The sequence below is a fragment of the Dasypus novemcinctus genome, chromosome 3 (assembly GCF_030445035.2).
Source record: "Dasypus novemcinctus isolate mDasNov1 chromosome 3, mDasNov1.1.hap2, whole genome shotgun sequence".
Classification (NCBI taxonomy): domain Eukaryota; kingdom Metazoa; phylum Chordata; class Mammalia; order Cingulata; family Dasypodidae; genus Dasypus; species Dasypus novemcinctus.
In genome coordinates, this window is record NC_080675.1 from 149,985,132 (window position 1) to 150,003,512 (window position 18,381).

The window sequence follows — 18,381 nt, forward strand, 5'->3', positions numbered from 1 at the left end:
TTGGAGTTTGTGTTTCTGTGCAATGGAGCTGTACTTAGATGTGATCTTTGTCCACAAGTCTCTCCTGTTACTTTTACTGGAACTGTAGTTGTTGCTGGGGTTTAATATATACCCAGGGGACCTGAATCTCTGGACTGACCATGTGATAGCCAGGCCCCGAGCCTCAACAGACTTACAACTCCTACACTCTGGTTTAATGGACTTACCCCACTCATCTAACATGGAGGTGAAGAAGGTCAACCACCACACTGGGGAGTCAAGACTGCCTGCAACTGAAAGCAGGAGAGTTGCATCCAGCATCCATCCGGAATCTAGGCCCCCTCTTGATATGGATGTGGAGTGGACACAGCCATTCTAGGGTCCATGGGATGGAGGAATAGAGTATGGATTAGAGTGGACTTACTGATATTCTATTCATGAAATATTGTGATTAGTAATTGAAGAAAATGTGGCATTGGTGTGGAGAAAGTGGCATGGTGGCTGCTGGGAGTAGGGAGTGGGAGGAAGAGATGTGATGTGGGGGCATTTTCGGGACTTGGAGTTGCCCTGGGTGGTGCTGCAGGGACAGTTACTGGACATTGTATGTCCTCCCATGGCCCACTGGGTGGACTGTGGGAGAGTGTGGGCTATGGTGTGGACCATTGACCATGAGGTGCAGCAGTGCTCAGAGATGTATTCACGAAATGCAATGAATGTCACATGATCGAGGAGGTGGTTGTTATGGGGGGAGGAATGGGGTGAGGGGGATGGGGAGTAGGGACCTCATATTTTTTTAATGTAACATTAAAAAAAAAAGACAAAAAATAAATAAAATAAATCTTAAAAAAAAAAAAAAAGAAGATTCTAGGTTCTCCAAGTAGACTAGTTTCCTTTTCAGTTACTTCTGTATTTCTGTCAATCTGAGTTCTTTCTTCCCTGCATGGGGGCACTATGCAGAAATGATCCTAGCTCTGACTTCAGTGGTGGTGGTGATGGTGGTAGGGGGGCTCTGAGAATCCCTTATACTTGAACTGATTTTTCTCCCAAAAAGTTCACGTGGCTGTGAGAGGGGGGATAAGGAGAAGGAGAGATATTCCTAGGGTGAAGATACACAGGCTGTGTTGTTTGAGTGATTCTTGTGTTTTCCATTTTGTTATCCTTTATTGTATGGTGAGGCTTCTTTTGAAATGCAGGCTGATCTATCAGAACCAGGGCACTGAAGGCGCGGTAGATGTACATACCTGGATGGAATATTACAGAGAAAACCCAGGGCAAGTATGGTAGAGGCTGTAGGTACCAGTGTATGTGTGGGGTGGGGAGTCGAGTCAGGTCCCCTGGAGCTTCGGCTGCTGTGCTCCTGGGCCCCTCCCGATGGCTGCCCTCCTCCTAGGCTGTTGCCTGAGAAATTCAATAAATGTGTTCGACTAAAGAATGAATGAATAAATATTGAGACACAAGATTGCGGGCTGGAATCCCTGGGCGGGCGGAGGGTGGGGAGGTAAACCGCCACCCACAGAGCTCCTGATCAAGTACTTCGGGTGGCCGCGCAAGGAGCACGGGTCCCAAGACGGCGCTCTAGGGACTACATTTCCCATCAAGCTCTGGGCGCGAGGGTCGCGGGTGTTGTCGGGAAGGGAATACGTGCGGTTACCCACGACCTAGACGGCGAGGATGGCAGCTGAACGAGGTGAGCGGTCGGTGGAGGTGCCCGGAAATTCTTTCCGGCCTGATCTGCCCCGTCGATCCTACCCCGGGGGCTCCTCTAAAGGAAGAGCGCTGGACAAGGAAGGAGGCACCTGCGACCTGGGGAGCTGTTAGTGCCGTCCTCGAGGGAAGGTCTCGAGGATAGGGCTCTTTGCTCTCCCAGGTCGCGGGTGGGTCACTTCGAAAAGGGATGCCGTGTTATGGGCTTCTCCCTTCCCCTTCCGGCCACCTCAAGGCAGCTCACCTCACGCCAGCAGAAGACGCTTAGTGCCTGTTTTACAGATGTGAATATTGAGGTGTGCAAAGAGCCTCACCTACCGTCCTCGGAGCCCCTTATTTGACTCTGTCCCCAGTCAAAACCCCCAGCTCCTGACTGATTTCCCTGGGACGTTAGGATCAGGACTGAGGAGTGGTGTTGAAGGTATCCTCTATGTCCCTAGTATTCCCACTTGCCTGTGTGGTGCAGCAGTATTCCTGGGGGAAGATGGGTTCCAACAGCGAAGTGGCCCAGCTGCTGGCCAGCAGCGACCCACAGGCTCGGATCTCAGAGGACAAGCCATACGCAGAGGTGAGACCCGGGCTGTATTTAAACCGACCCCATCCACAGGCAGTAGAAAGGGACCTCTTCATTCAGAGAACCAAGGACCTCTGGCAAGTCAGGTGGATCAGCTGGGAGGGTGGGGCAACAAGGAGTGAGGTGGGATGGCCCGTTTGCTCTTCACATCAGTGCAGGTTGATGGATCGAGATGGTGGATTTCCAGTATTCTTCCTCCCAAAACTCTCAGTACTTAACTGGATATTAATTCAGCCTTGGGGGACACTCTTTGCCAATGGAGAGTTGTTTTTTTTTTAAATTTGTTTATTCCCCCCCCACCCGCCACCATCTCATTGTTTGTGCTCGCTATGGTGTGTGTCTGTTCGTTTTGTGCTTATCTTCTTTTTAGGAGGCACCAGGAACTGAACTTGGAATCTCCCATGTGTTAGGCTGGCACCCAACTGCTTGAGCCACATTCACTTCCCTGTTTATTCTGTTGTGTTTTTTTAACTAACTTTTGCACTTTTTACTTCTGCTCATTTGATAGAAAAAAACCAAAGCATAGAAAGACTTTAGTCTCTGCTTCTGAGCCTGGAATAAATGAGTGTTAACTCCTTGCAGAGCCATTTGAGAGTCATGGCTCTTCAGTGACCTTGATGTTACAGGTATCATTCTCCTCATTGGACAGATGAGACAACTGAAACTCAGAGAAGAGAAATAACTAGCCCAAGACCCTGGAGCTGGTTAGTGGCACAAACTGAACTAGACCCTGGATCCCCTGACTCCTGGTGTTCTGGGGTGTGTCTGCTGTCTCCCTATAAATTGGTGATGATGTGAGCATGTCACTGACTCAGCTTCCCTGTGGAGAGCACAGAGTAACTGGGATTGGGGTAGGCAGGCTAGTGGTACCAGGTTCCTTCCCCTTACCTCCCAAGTTTTCCTTTCTTTCCAGCTATGGATGGGGACCCACCGCCGGGGAGATTCCAAGATCCTTGACAACCGCATCCCACAGAAGACCCTAAGCCAGTGGATTACTGAGAACCAGGACTGCTTGGGGTCAAGGGTCAAAGATACATTTAATGGCCAGCTGCCTTTCCTCTTCAAAGTGCTCTCAGTTGAAACGGCCCTGTCCATCCAGGCGCACCCTAACAAGGTACTGGGCCAGCAGGTGCAAAGGTCAGAATAGAGACCAGTTTATGTCAAGGCCCTCCCATGACATTTCCTGCTGCTTCTGCCCCACCCATTCCAGGCTCCAGCCCAAAGCTAAATCCAGGCCTGACAACTCCCAATTTAGCTCTGCAAGGCCAGATGCTAAGTGACACATGCTGGACAGCTAAGTCTAAGTAGACAGCTGACCACCGTGTTTTGGGAGCTTCTTCAAACCCATACCCGGGCAACTTGTTCTGGGGCTTTTCTTACCCAGCCTAGTTACATTCATATCTGCCAGCTTCCCACCTAGGTCTCTGGGAGAGTTTGCCTTCCAGGGTATGCAGGTTCCCTAGCTGTTGCCTCAGCCCCACTCTCATGGAGTCTTTCTGTACAAACCCCCGAGAGAGGGCCTGAGCAGTCATTTGTCTAAACGCCTCATTTTGGATGGGTAAAGTTAGACCCAGGGAGAGAGAGGAGGGATATGCCCAAAGTCACACATTATGTGTGGTCTGAGTCTTTTGTCTGCCTTGTCAGAGCTTGGTCTGGTGCCTGAGTTTCCTGACTTGCAGGCCAGGCCTCTAAAAGTCCACGCCAGTTCTCCCGTAGTTTGCCCCCTCTACCCAGATTTCTGCATGGTGCCTTGCCCAAGCCTGGGCTTGTTGCCAATGGCAGGAAGTCACTGCCATCTGGCCACTGGGGAGGGTAGAGAGCATGGGCTGGGTGGGACTGGTGTTCTGCTAGCTGATGGCTGTGCATTGACCATCCTCTTTGTCCTTTGGCCACCCCACAGGAGCTGGCAGAGAAGCTGCATCGCCAGGCTCCAGAGCACTACCCCGATGCCAACCACAAGCCAGAGATAGCCATTGCCCTGACCTCCTTCCAGGGCCTGTGTGGCTTCCGGCCGGTTGAGGAGATTGTGACATTTCTGAAGAGTAAGGTTGGGCAAAATGCTAAGTACATGTGTATTGGGCCCAGGATGCATGGGGACCCTGGGCCAGAGTGGGAATGATGGCCAAGAACAGAGGCTGAATGTCACAGGAACTGAGGGGCTGGTTGGCCTCATGAAGCAGTTCTTAGAGTCAGCAGGCCAGGCCTATGGGACCAGGCTCAGGTGTGGTCACTTAGGGCTGGTAGTGAGCAGTTGCTTTTCACTGCAAAGTTTCCTTAGCCTGGCTCCTTGGTTAGGGGTGGGATGGGGAGACCTCCTCCAACTCCTCATTTCTACCACTTCCATCCTGCCTTTCCTGACATGGGCCCTGGGCCTGCCTTCTGGCAGTGGTCCCTGAGTTCCACTTTCTGATTGGAGAAGATGCAGCAAAACAGCTGAAGCACAGTATGAGCCATGACTCTCAAACTGTGGCCTCTGCTCTGAAAACCTGTTTCTCCCACCTGATGAAGAGCGAGAAGAAGGTGGTGGTGGAGCAGCTCAACCTGTTGGTGAAGCGGATCTCCCAGGAAGGTGGGTGTGTTTGTAGATCTGGGTGGGTGCAGTTTCCCAGTCTGGGCTCCTCGTGCAGACAGTAGCCTGTGTTCTCAACTCTTTTGCCCAAGTGGAACACTAGAATGGGCCCAACTTAGATGGCCTGTTGGTGATTTAGCATTTCTTTCCATCTTTGTGGAGCAAGGCCTTAGACTTGAGGGCCAGTTCCTAACTGGTTGTCTTCTCTGGATGGTTGGTGGCAGACTGGCCTGGGAGACCCTTAGGATGCCCTACAGCTGCTCACTTGGATGGACTTGCATTTGGGGCTAGAGAATAGGAAGTGGTCAAAAGGATCCTCTCTCTCTTCCAAAGTCATGAGGCCCAGAGCTCTCAATCATTAGATCTTTCCTTGGATACCTGCTATGTGCCTGCCCTTGTGCTAACTTGTGTTCAGGAAATGACTGTGATGGCCGTGATCATGTCCCTTTGGGGCTGGGGAGTCAACATAAGCTATGAGAGACACAAGGCAGAACGACTCTCAGCTATGAGATGATGTGGCACGGGGTGAAGTCTCACTCCTTAGCCTGGCAGTCCCAGCCCCTTCTCAGGTGGCCCCTGACCTCTCTTCTGCTTCCATCTCTCCATGTTTCACCTACCACTTTTTAGCCACAATGAACTGGTCATTTTACCCAAGCATATCCTTGATGTTTATTTTTTATATTTTCTCTCCTTTCATGCAGAAGGCTTTAGGGTTTCTTGTATTAAAGCAGAACCGATTACTCCTGCCTGGAGCTCCCATAACACCCTGTTCATAATCACTTAGAACGCTTGGCTTCTATGGGTCTATGTTGTCATGTGCACACTTGTTAAAACTTGGGGTTTCACCAAGCCGGGAATCTGTCTCCTTGATCTCTGTGTGTGTCCCCAGTACTTAGCAGAGTAAGCATCAGCAGTTCTCTTCATTGCACCTCGTACACACTGCTTTTATTTACAAATACCCTCCCTGCTTCTCTGCACATTCAGCCTGACCCAGCTCATACCCTCGCTTCTCCAAGAAGCTTTCCTTCACCACTCCTCCCATGGTCAGTCTCTTGGACATATCTTGTTCCTGAAGACTATCTGAGGTGACCAACCATCCCAGTTTTCCTGGGGGATTTCCTAAGATGTCGGACTTTGACTGCTAAAACCAGGCAAGTCCAGGACTCACGAGGACAGTTAGTCACTCTACATGGTTCCTTTTGGGTTATTTCCCTAACTAGATTTCGAGCTCCTAGGATAATGGTTTTCAACCAGGGGAGACATTTGGCAAGAATCTGGAGACATTTTTGGTTGTCAAGACGGGGGAGGTGGTACTGGTGCCTGGTGGGTAGAGGCCGGGGATGCTGCTAAACATCCTACAATGCACAAGACGGCCCCCCCCCCAACAAAAAACTGGTCCAGCCCTTTTGGTGCCCAATACAGTGGGCACATAGACAGGCAGGTGCTCTTCCTGTGGACACCACTGAGTGTTCCTAACGGTGTTGGGGTGCTCTGTGACCCTCAGTGGCTGCTGGAAACAAGATGGAGAACATCTATGGAGAGCTCTTACTGCAGCTGCACCATCAGTACCCCGGTGATATCGGCTGCTTTGCCATCTACTTCCTGAACCTGCTTAACCTGCAGCCCGGGGAGGCCATGTTTTTGGAGGCCAATGTGCCCCATGCATACCTGAAAGGAGGTGAGCCACATTTCAGTGTAAGCTTCACTCCCATGCCCTCAGCCTTCTTTCCCCATCCAGTCAACAGGGAGAGAGGGTGGGCAAGCAACTTTCCCTAAGAACCCACACCAACCTGTGACATCATGATACTGGATGTTCAACCCTGCTACTAAGTATGGGAACCACAATTTGAACCCAGGCTATACTGGATCCAGGATAGGTATTTTTGCCCCTGTATCACACTGCCTTTGCATGGCTATCCTATCTACCCAGAAATTTTTATTTTAAAATATGCACATTGCTACAGAAGGGTGGCACGTTTTGATTTGGTGCTTACTCACCCATGCTAGGATTCTCTGGTATTAGTGAGAAAATACAAAATCTGTGGAGGGTTCAGGGTCTCCCAGGGATTAATATGACTCCCCCTGGCAGCGGTAGGTGATCTGCCACCTGTTTTCTTCACCCCCCTCCCCTGGAAAGAATGTGATTCACAGAGCATTTTTACCTGAATCTTCAGGGGGTCCATGGAGCTCAGGTTAGGAGGCCCAGCCCTGGAGAGCCAAGCTCCAAGGCATACTCCTTCAGCTAGGCCATGCTAACCGTCTGTCCCCAGACTGCGTGGAGTGCATGGCATGCTCAGACAACACGGTGCGCGCCGGCCTGACACCCAAGTTCATCGACGTGCCAACCCTGTGTGAAATGCTCAGCTATACCCCCACCCCCAGCAAGGACAGGCTCTTTTGCCCAAAACAGAGCCAGGAGGACCCCTACCTCTTCATCTATGACCCCCCTGTGCCAGACTTCACAGTTATGAAGATTGAGGTGAGTGGGGGGTGTAAGGTGGGTGTCCTTTATGTGGCATGAGGGGGAACCTTGGCAAGGACCACACTGGGGGAGCTCTGGAGGCTGGCAGCAGCCTGGAGCTGGGTTTCCTTCCTGTCAAGCTCCTGCGGGGGGGGGGGCAGCCACAGGGTCTGCCCAGCCCTCTCTGCCAGGAAACAGGCATGGGCCTCTGTGCTAATGAGTCTGAGCACTGGGGGAAGGCGGCAGAGCTCTCCCTCTTAGTGCCCTTACGGTTGTCCTTAGTTCCTGAGAGCTGACAGGGCCAGAGTCTGCGCTGCACCGACCCTACTGTTTCTTTCCACCTAGGTCCCTGGCTCTGTCACTGAATACGAGGTCTTGGCCCTGGACTCTGCTAGCATCCTCCTGGTGGTGCAGGGGACAGTGACAGCCAGCACGCCCACAGCCGAGGCAACAATCCCCCTGCAACGTGGTGGAGTCCTCTTCATTGGGGCCAATGAGCCTGTCTCACTGAAGCTTACTGTGCCTAAGGATCTGCTGATATTCCGTGCCTGCTGTCTGCTGTAGGGGTCACAACCTCCCAGCTCTCCTCACCAGTTGCCCTAAATCCTGACCAGCCTCACCTCTTTAGGCCCACCCTAACCCTGGTTCCCTGCCCTGAACTCTTCAGGTATACCCTGGAAGAGCAGGGAGGAGAATGCTCAGGTAGAGGAGTGAGCTAAAAGGTAGTGACTTTTGGTAAAACCCAGGCTACACCGTACTCTTCTGGAAGGGCCAGTGTGAAGACTAAGGGCTGATACACCCTTTGTGTTCTCACTCACCACGCCTCTGCAGCTGTGCTCCAGCCTTCAGCATTAGGCTGCCTAGTAAAATCTATTGCCAGTATTGCCCGGCATCAGTCAGCAAGAGCCTAGGTAATTGCTATTTGCAAACAGGTTTGTGGTTCCCAGCTGGCTGCAGAGGAAGCGAAAGGTAGGCCTGTGGGCTAGAGTTGCTCCTCATTCCTGTTGTATCAAAGCAATTAAAGATCTTGTATGTTGAGGTCATGGGGTGAAAAACAGTTTTTGGTATTCTAGTCCCTGAAGTGAGCTACAGAGCTCTTCCTAGATGTTGTCCAGTTTTTGCTTGAAACAGTTCCCTGGGGAACAGGCTGGACTTGGGAGCCCTTTATTGGGAGGGAGTGGGAGGAGGGAGCTTCAGCCTCAGGTGTGGAGCTTGCAGGCAGGCCTTGGGCCCTCTAGCTCTGCACAGAGGAAGCTGGGTCTAAGGATATACTGGTCATCAGTCCATTCTTCTCTCCTGTGTCACAGCTGGCCTTAAAACACGCTGGCAAACTGAGGGTAGCAGGCCAAATCTGGCCATGCCCACTCATTTACATCCTTTCTGGCTGCTTTCAGGCTGCTGTGGCAAAGTTGGGTAGTTGTGAGAGAGACTCTTTGGCCTACAAAGCCAAAACTATTGCCTATCTGGCCCTTTACCGAAGAAGTTAGTGATGTTGAGAGCAACTTCAATCATTATATGGTATATTATAGGCATGTAGGGAGAAGAGGATCCAATTTTCATTATGAGGATAACCCTACCTACATTTTCTAAGCTGGCAGATTCCTGGGAAGGCATCTATCTACTTTTTTTTTTTAAAGATTTTTTTTTTATCTCTCCCCTCCTGCTCCAGTTGTCTGCTCTCTGTCCATTCACTGTGTGTTTTTCTGTGACCCCTCTCATCTTTATCAGCAGCACGGCTCCCATCTTTATCAGCGGCCCTGGAAATCTGTGTTTCTTTTTGTTGCATCATCATGTGTCAGCTCTCCTGTGTGTGCGGCACCATTCTTGGGCAGGCTGCAATTTCTTTCGCGCTGGGCGGCTCTCCTTACGGGGCGCACTCCTTGCACGTGGGGCTCCCCTACACGGGGGACACCCCTATGTGGCAGGGAACTCCTTGCGCGCATCAGCACTGCACATGGGCCAGCTCACACGGGTCACTGAGGCCCGGGGTTTGAACTGCAGACCTCCTATGTGGTAGGCGGATGCCCTATCCATCGGGCCAAATCTGCTTCCCATCTATCTACTTTTAGTGCCCATGCTCCAAGGATGAGACACAAGAGGCTGCACAGATGCCAGTGCTGCTGTTCAGGTTTCTGACCTGTGATCTTACATCCTTTCACCTCAGACTGAGCAGAGCCCTAAGCCACCAGCTCTTTGCTGTGGGTTTTTTTAAAGATTTATTTATTTAATTTCTCTTCCCTCCCCCCCCCCCCAGTTGTCTGTTCTCTGTGTCTATCTGCTGCGTGTTCTTTGTCTGCTTCTGTTGTCAGTGGCACTGGAATCTGTGTTTCTTTTTGTTGCGTCATCTTGTGTGTCTGCTCTCCATGTGTGCAGCGCCATTCCTGGGCAGACTGAACTAACTTTTGTGCTGGGTGGCTCTCCTTACAGGGTGCACTCCTTGTGCGTGGGGCTCCCCTATGCGGGGACACCCCTGCGTGGCAGGGCACTCCTTGCGTGCATCAGCACTGCGCATAGGTCAGCTCCACACAGGTCAAGGAGGCCTGGGGTTTGAACCGCGGACCTCCCATGTGATAGACAGATGCCCTAACGGTTGTAGAATTTGAGAGGTTCAATTATTTGCGTATAGAAAGGCCAGGACTCAGGAATGATCTTGAGAAGGAAAAATGCGTATAGAAAGGCCAGGACTCAGGAATGATCTTGAGAAGGAAAAATGGTTTATTGACGGCCGGCCAGACTCGGCAGCTTTCTGTTTAAATCCCGAGCCCCGAACCAGATTTTTGAGTCCCTTTTATAGAGAGGAAAGGCCAAATGGTTCTTGTTTCAGTTCTCAATAGGCTTGAATTAGCATATATTTTTCACATCCTAGGTAAGCTTTTAGCATGGACTTCATACATTCTAGATAAGCTTTTAGCACATTTGGTTTGCATTTCCCCTGAATATCTAAAGTTTATAGACTTTGCATTGTTAAACTGTTTCCTGGGACTGGAGTTGTTGCCATGGTTACCAAGGGCAGAGCTGCAGCCTCTTACCATTCCACACCCACAAGTCAGGACAGACAGCTTAGGTTAAGGTTATCTCTGAAGAGACTAAAGAGCCTCCCACCCGTAGCCCACATCATAACCACTGGGCCAAGTCTGTTTCCCATGGGGTAAGGATTTTGACTTGCACAGAACAATGTTTCTGGGCTGCTACCAAAATAGATTCCTCCTATTGGAATTACAGGAAACCAGCTTCAAAAAAGTTCTGTCCAATCTGTTGTTTTTTCCTTGGCCTCCAGATTTTCTTTAGTTAAAAGAATGATAAAGACCTGAGAAGAAAGGGTTTGCTACAGGAACCCATTCTAAAGAGAAATGATGTGTAAGGGCTTATTCCACTGTGGTTCCCTAGGAAGCAGGCCTGGACATGACATCCATTGCAAACAGCTGCAGAAAGGGGCTTCCAGGGATAGGTATGGCACACCTGGGGCTTTTAGGCTATTTTTCTCATCTCACGATCCAGAAGGGCAATGACGGGTCCAGACATTTTTGTAAAAAAAATTTATTGCAACATAGATATATACACAGCTCATCTAGCAGGATGGCATTTCTTCATATAAACTTAGAGCTGTAGAAGGGTAAGCCATAGAGTTCTGTAGAGTCCTGTGTAAACACAATCTGGTGCCACCCTCACTTGTGAAGCAAGCCAGGTACTTCCTCCAGGGGACTCACATGTAGAACACCCAGTACCCTGACTTAAGGCAGCTTGGCTCTGGGTACCTTGGTGCCTTTATTGGTGGTATTTTGGCCCATGGCTGCTGTCCCCAAACAGCTGTTCCTAACTTGCCTTGCTGCACACCGTTCTCTGCTTCAGACACCTGCATCTTTTTTCCATAAAGGAAATGCCTCCCACACAGGGTCATTCAGCTCTGGAATATCCTCAGGGACAGCTGCGGCCAAGCATGCCATTGTCGATTATAGCAACAAGACAGCCCAGATGGCCTTGGGGTCCTGCTGCCATCTTTGCCCGCAGGAGCTGTCAAATGCCCCAGCTACTCTGTCCTACCCCCCCTCCCCAAGGGGTTCTACCATTTGGCTTCCACAGCCATCTTGTGGCTGGATTCTTCCTCCCCCTACCACATCTGAGCCCTTTCTTTGTCCCACTTCACCTTTGCAGAAACCAGAAAGGTCTGGTCAGTCTCCGTGGATGGGTGAAGGGGTTCGGAATGGAGATGTTCTTCCTCGCTGCAGGCATCTGCACAAAGTGCTAAGAATGTTGGGCACCAGGGTAGAGCTCACAGAGTCCCATTCCAGAACAGAATAACCTCTTCAGTTTCCCAGGCCCCAACCTGACTCCCTGCTGTGGAGCTGCTAGCCAGTAGAATAAAAGCAGCTACAGTCCCCTGGAGACCATATACCCCCTCAACCTCCCAGGATTTGAGAAAAGCACAAAGGTAGATGCCAATCAAGCCCTGACGGTATTACCCTCCTGAGGACAGTAGTCTGGCAAATGACAAATAAGGCCTTTTCTTTTTATCTGACTTTCTGTCTTCCAATCACCTCAACAGAAAAGCAAGAAGAGCCATATGCCTCTAGCAGCTGGGTGAAACAAAAGACTGGCATTTTCCCATGTGGGGTCCAAACCCCAATCCTGACTGGGCTGGAAACCCTGTCTACTCCCATCCACATTGCTGGGTGAAGCAAAAAAAACTAAATTCTAGAGAGCCCGATGCAGCAAGGGATGTTCTTGAATGAGGATTACAGGGGAAGTATGGCCTGTCTACTACTGTGTTTGGGCTGGGGGCTAAAGAGGCTGCTGTGTACCTGGAGGCTTGTTGTAATGCCCACTCTGAGCCAGTGCCTACTGAGGCCCATGCTGTGGTCAGAAGAAAATGGAGGGTTGGAAGGCAATTGATAGCCCAGGCTGGGGTGAGAGGAGGCGCTCTGCACTGGCAGACTGGTCTCCTCAGGCAGGGGCCTCGTAAGCTGGCTTATTCCCCTCTTCCCCATCCTGTCTGTGAGCCTCAGTCTGGGCCAAAGCCCACACAGTTTCCCCAGTATACCTCTCACCCACTACTACTAGTCCAAATTTAGAAAGTTAAACAAATAGGAAAGCACCAGGCTGCTCCCTGTAGCTCCCTCTGCTGGTAAACACAAAAACTGCAGGCTTCTGGGGACAGCCCAGTCCTGGTCCCCAATCCCAACCCTGAGCACAAAGACTGGGTGGTGAAAATTTGCCAAGAACAAACGTTAAGAGTAATGCTTAAGGAAATATAAATACACATGTGCATGGTGCAGCAGTTTTTCTCTAGGGAAGGGCTGACTTGAATGAACTAAATCCACTCATACAGTTGGACCACTTGGGTACGCACCAGGTCCGGGCATTTTGAAAGCCATGATCCTGCTGTCATTAAACAACCCATTACAATCCCTGCCATAGCCTCACAGCACAGCCTGAAGAAGACCAACGGGTCCTGCTTTATGCCTCTTGAAGGCCAAACCTATACCCATCTTAGAGCTGGGGACAGGAGGGACCAGATGGAATTTCTTGAACTGGTTCCAAATGGTTAAAGCCTTTGTCAATATTCCCAGCTGCAAGCCATAAAGTGCTATTTTCTGCCTCCATATATGCATTGTCCAGCAGAGTGGGCACAAAAGCTCCTTCTCCCTGCCCTAGAGCATAATGACAAGTTTTTCATAACCAACTTTGTCACCCACCATCAGAACCATAATTCCTGTTATCTGTTCTTATTAAAGCGGTTTCTCCGCACTGCTCCCACAACAGAGAAAAACTGCAGAATTCCATCTATCTCCCTGCAGCCCAAATGGGGGCTCTCTGGCCTGAGAAGCACCAGTAAGGGCTACCTGCAAGTCGGTGACCTTCCCAGGGCATCAGTACCCCCAGTGATTCTGGGGCTGATGGCAGTTCCCACTTTACTGTGACTATGAAGGGCCAAAGAGCTCTGCAGGCCTCATGGTGAACAGGTCTCCTATCTTGGAGCATCCACCTGGGGTTATGTCTACTGGAGGGTGCAGGAGGATGAGTCCCCAGGACAGCACCAGCAGCAGGAGCACGTTGAGGCGGCCATGGGCTTCGGGGGAATGAGGTCCAAGTCCTCATCATCTGGCATCTCATCCAGGTGATACCCATCCTGGAGCAGCTGCCGGCTCACATCCTGGTTCACCTGCTAAGAGCGCAAGAGGAGGGAAGCGTAAGCCTGGCTGCAAAACGAAGATAACTGCTGCCTAAAACGGAGGCTTACATTTCTTTACCACAGGGGTTCTTAACAAGGGCTCTGTGAGCTTGAAGTTCAAAACATCATTACTCTTGTGGAGATGTATTGGTGCAGGTGTGATACATTAAATAGTATACAGTATAGTATGGACTTAGTAAGGAGTCCGTGGAACAAAAAAGGTTAAAAACCCCTGCTTTGTCAGGTTCCCTGTCTGTGCTGCAGCCCCGGGCTAGCACCACACATCCCTAGCCTAGAGGAGGAAGCACTGCCCTTTCTTAGGTGTGCCTCACCAAGAGCAAGGCAGTCTGTCCAAGCTGCACTGTCACTGACTCCCCAGAGAAGTTGCTCTAAAGAGTCCTGAGGGATCTGACAAAAATACCAGATTCCAGATTATTGCTGAAAGTCAATGTCATGACTGTTTCCACTGGCAACCCAGACTGGGCCCTAGCAGAGCTAAAGAATATGGGAACAATGGGCTACAGCAGATTGTGGGTTACAGGGGAACAGGGTGGGGAGCAGCTCTGTCTTTACTGCTGGTTAGACATGTTTTCCTTCGATGCCAGCACAACTGGATCCCTACAAGGTGAAACCTGTCAGTGAGGCTTCACCAGTTCTGCAAGCAAAAGGAAAATAAACGAGACTGGGAACACTGTTGGACTTCCTCTGAATCACGGTTGGTTTTAGCAATTTTAAACATGCAAGCATTCAAGAAGGACACAATTTAAAGACTACCTCTGTTCTCTTTGGCAGAAACTCAGAGGGTGGCCAAGGATTTCCAAGAGAAAAAGAAAATCCAGCAGTACATATTAGCATAATCATGCCCCAAGCACCTCACCTCTATGAAAGGCACTGAACTACACAAGTCAGCTTTACGCCCCTGTGTTTCTAAGACAATCAGAATGGCCCAGGAGTATCTTGGTGTGTTTCCATAATGGAACCACTGAAGGAACAGATGTTTGGCCTGGAAGCAACCTTGGTGGAGCATGAGAGGGGAAGGAGAGGAATGCTGACCTCAGATAAAAGACAGTGAAAAGAACAGAGAATAGTCATTGCGTGACACCAGAGGGTGGGCCTAAGGCCAGTGTATCCATGCTGCAGGAGACACTGCAAATTTTAAGGAAGACTTGTTGAAGACCTCCCCAAAGAAGGAATTGTGTGTATGTTGTGGGTTTTTTGTTTTGTTTTGTTTTGTTTTTGGAGGGGAGGGTGCACAGAGGAGAGGCTGGCCAGCAAAGTTTCTTGGAGGTAGTGAGTACCCAATTACAAGAAGCATTCTAGGAAGCAGAGGCTAGTAAATAAGTAGGTGGAATTTATCAAAGGATTCCTTTTCTAAGTGGTAGTCTGGACGAGAAGACCTTTGAGGTCATTTCAAGCTCTGAGGATCTACAATGGCCTGGACTCTCAACAGCCGTCCTCGGTGCTTACACCCCTGCTGGGGGAAGAGGGCAGAATGGAAGACCAGAGAACAGACCAAAAGCCTGGCACAGTGCTATGCACACAGCAGGCATTAGGCAAGCAGTTGGCACTGGTGGTGATGCTGTGGGCCGCCTGGCTCATTGGTGCAGAAAGGCGCCCTGGACTTGCCTCTGCAGAGGAATATCCGGAGGAGTATCTGGATTCCAGCTCCCCATCACTAGAAAGAGAAGACGATAGGCAGTTCAGGGGTACGCCTGTGGAACACAGCTGCAAATCCAAGGTGGCAAGCATGCAAGGGGGTCTGGGGGATTTGTGGAGCAAAGACCACACACTACAGAACTCAGGCCATGAATCTGCTGGCAGGGACAGGGTCACTCTCACAGTGTAAACATAAGAGAGCAGGATGATTTGCTCCACAGAAGGATGGTGTTTCAAATTCAAGAGTAGTATAGGGCGGCGGACTTGGCCCAGTGGTTAGGGCGTCCGTCTACCACATGGGAGGTCCGCGGTTCAAACCCCGGGCCTCTTTGACCCGTGTGGAGCTGGCCCATGCGCAGTCCTGATGCGCGCAAGGAGTGCCCTGCCACGCAGGGGTGTCCTACGTAAGAAGAGTCGCCCAGCGCGAAACAAAGTGCAGCCTGCCCAGGAATGGTGCCGCACACACGGAGAGCTGACACAACAAGATGATGCAACAAAATTCCCGTGCTGCTGACAACAGAAACGGACACAGCAAACAGACAACCGGGTTGGGGGGGGGGTAGGGGAGAGGAATAAACAAACAAATAAATCTTAAAAAAAAAAAAAAGTATAAGCATCTACAAGTGCCCTAACCAAGCTATCCTAGGAAGGGCTAGTGCTCAGAAGACAGCCCTGGGATGTGCATGAAGGGCCTTGGAGGAAACGGAACAACTGAAGGGCACCAAGTGACTGCACTTCCATCCAAGTCATTCCCCAAAGGGAATTTCCAAGTGGAGCACTCACCTGTCAGAGTCGAGGGAAACCAGGTTTTCATCTGGACTCTGGCTAAGAGCTGCATAGCCTTTGTTAAACTTCACGGACCTAAGGGGAAAGGGTGCAGGAGAGATCAAGCATAGGTGAAAGCACCCACCTTTCACAAGGAAAGCCAGTGTCCTGGCCCACTCCTGACTTGCCTTCTACCCCATTACACACTTTTTTCTACCTGGTCTGGTCACATAGCCACCACTGCCTTCAGCTCTATGGATCTGGCTGTTGTTCTGGGGAGAAGCACACTTCCCTTTGACTCTGGAAAAGTCACCTGTAGGAACCTTAAGCTCTTTATTTAACCAGCAAACAGAAAAACTGCAAGCTCTTGGGCAAATCCTTTGACCTCTTTGTTTCAGCTCTTATTTGTAAGAGGAAGCACTGGATTAAGTCCTATCCAGCTGTAAGAGCTTACCATTCTGTTAAAAAAAAAAAAAAAAGGTACTACACAGGCTGTTTCCACTCTGCAATCCATCCTCACTTCTGGGGATCCCAGGCACTGTACTCTTCCCTAACTTAGATTCTCAGATACATGAATGATCCTATGCACTCAATGAACTCCCTTATTCCAAAGCCCTTTCCCTGACATGTCATTTTCTTAAAAAGATAAGAAAAGGTTGTTCTTATTTTAATGATAGTGAACCTGACCACCATCAGGGGAATCGCTAGCTCGGCTTTGAACGTGACCACTGTGCCTCCCTTCCTGAGGACTACAGCCTTTTCGGAACGCTGCGGGACACAGAGGAGGTGGCGCCTGCTGAGACCTTTTCCCTGAAGAATCGGGGCGATTCGGCGAGGCCCCCAGCATGACTTTTCTCCGCAGAACGGCCTTGGCCAGGTCCCGATGCTTCTCTGGAAGTCAAAAGACCCGGGTCAGCGGGGTCTTCCCCCCACCGCCGTGTCTCCCGAATGCCCGGAGGCAGCTCTCTCCGTACAGAATTTCGGCGGCAGGAGTGAGCTGCACCTAACCCCTTCCTTCCGGGGACAAGGCCCAGCGGGGATCCCGGAGCCCGCCCAGGAGACGCGACAGCCCGCCAGGGCAGAGACCCTCCATCGGGCCGCACTCACGCAGCTTGGCCTGAATGGAAGGCCCCCGCGTCACCATGTACGGCCCCCGCTTTTCCACAGCCGCGGGGGTCCGCTCCCCGGATCGGAGGACTTCGCCGCCGCTTCGTCCGGGGTACTGCCCTGCAGCTCCTGCGGCGCGGTCCGGGGCTCCGGGAGGCCGGGATCTGGGGGCCGACGCCCGCGCCGCACGCCCGCCAGGCTCCGCGGCCGCCATGGCCTGGCCACGCCCCGTCGTATCACGCAGTCCGCCTCTCGGCTAAAGAGCCGTCCGCCGCTGGGAAGCAGCCCCTCCTTCAGCAAGATGGCGGCGCCCAAGCATGAGCCGTCCAATCCTGGTGCTTTCCGGCTTCTGCTGCTGAGGGGTTGGCCCAACCGTTCCGGCCTGCGGCGGAGCTGGATAATTTCAGTCCCTCCTTTCCAGCACATTGTGGAGCTTGTAGTCTGTCTGAGTCTAGAAATGTCTAATTCCAGCTCTTTCTCTACTCGAAATCAAATATTGATATTTGTGGAGGGCCGCGTGTGTAAGCCTGCCACACGCGAACCTTTACACCCCGGCGCCCCCGCTCTCGGTTCTCGCGAGTCTTCCCCACGGTAAGAGCTATTCGACGGCAAACTGGGGAGAACCTGGGTGGAGTTGAAAAGTGCCACCGCGGAAGAGGGAGGTATTAGCCCCTCAGAAGTGGAAACAAGCTTGAAAGGTTTAAGGACTTGCGGAGGTGACAACTAGAGGCAGTATCTGGGCTAATTGCCCTGACGCCAATACCGTGCGGTTCCTGAGACCTGGGAGGAAGCTTGATTTTCTCTAGGCCTGTTAGCACATTAAAAAATGAACCCAATGCCACTTCCTGCCCTACAGTGACAAATAAGGGCAAAATAAGCCCTTGAAAGAAGGATGAAAGTGCGCTCTTAGGCTGTGTGTGGCAGGGCATGGAGTTAGGTCAAAACTCTTGACTTCTCTGTCCCCAAGGGATGTGCTTGTTGCTGGCTGCGTAGAAGCCCTGGATCCTCATAGGAACTGCCAGATACCACGAGCTGTCCAAGGCTAATTATTAGCCTCCACAAAGTAGGTCAAGTGTGCAACCATTGTGTCCCCAGGGTCACCCAAACTGTTGGGCGGAAGTATGCCTTAAGCAGAATAGGAAAAAAGAATTTAGAGGTGGAGTTTTTGAAAAATCAGAAGCTCAGAAGCATGAAGGTTGGTGCATAAGCTGTTCTACTGTTTTTGATCCCCAGAAACAGCTATTTCAATGGCTCAATTTAATATTTAATCCCCACAACCGTCTAATGAAGTGGGTAGTTATTCCTGTTATACAAAGGAAACTAAGACTTAGTTAAATTCATCAGTTAAGTGGTAAACCTGGAATTTTATTTTTTTAATTTTAAAAGGTACTGGGGAT

General features: G+C 50.9%; 2 protein-coding genes across 6 annotated transcripts; one reads left to right on the forward strand and one right to left on the reverse strand.

Annotated features, from left to right (window-relative positions):
* Window positions 1–1,596: 1,596 nt before the first annotated feature.
* Window positions 1,597–8,330, forward strand: MPI (mannose phosphate isomerase). Of its 4 annotated transcripts, none has more exons than XM_012531007.2 (8): window positions 1,597–1,666; window positions 2,124–2,251; window positions 3,171–3,371; window positions 4,158–4,304; window positions 4,766–4,826; window positions 6,331–6,504; window positions 7,097–7,305; window positions 7,633–8,330. In XM_012531007.2, exons 1-8 carry the CDS (start codon window positions 1,651–1,653, stop codon window positions 7,849–7,851), a joined length of 1,155 nt encoding a protein of 384 aa, XP_012386461.1. In that variant the 5' UTR covers window positions 1,597–1,650; the 3' UTR covers window positions 7,852–8,330. The 4 variants fall into 4 exon arrangements, with proteins under 4 accessions (XP_012386461.1, XP_004473517.1, XP_004473518.1 ...); XM_004473460.3 differs by having other exon boundaries at window positions 4,158–4,299; window positions 4,644–4,826; XM_058294510.2 differs by lacking the exon at window positions 1,597–1,666 and adding an exon at window positions 2,884–2,961 and having other exon boundaries at window positions 2,152–2,251; window positions 4,158–4,299; window positions 4,644–4,826.
* A 2,478-nt stretch (window positions 8,331–10,808) lies between these two features.
* FAM219B (family with sequence similarity 219 member B) lies at window positions 10,809–17,507 on the reverse strand. 2 transcript variants are annotated; one of them, XM_004473466.5, is made up of 5 exons: window positions 16,985–17,507; window positions 16,681–16,768; window positions 15,896–15,973; window positions 15,083–15,131; window positions 10,809–13,447 (listed from the first exon to the last, which is right to left on the reverse strand). In XM_004473466.5, the coding sequence occupies exons 1-5, from the start codon at window positions 17,196–17,198 to the stop codon at window positions 13,283–13,285; spliced, it is 594 nt and encodes a 197-aa protein (XP_004473523.1). In that variant the 5' UTR covers window positions 17,199–17,507; the 3' UTR covers window positions 10,809–13,282. The 2 variants fall into 2 exon arrangements, with proteins under 2 accessions (XP_004473523.1, XP_004473522.1); XM_004473465.5 differs by having other exon boundaries at window positions 10,809–13,450.
* Window positions 17,508–18,381: the final 874 nt, after the last annotated feature.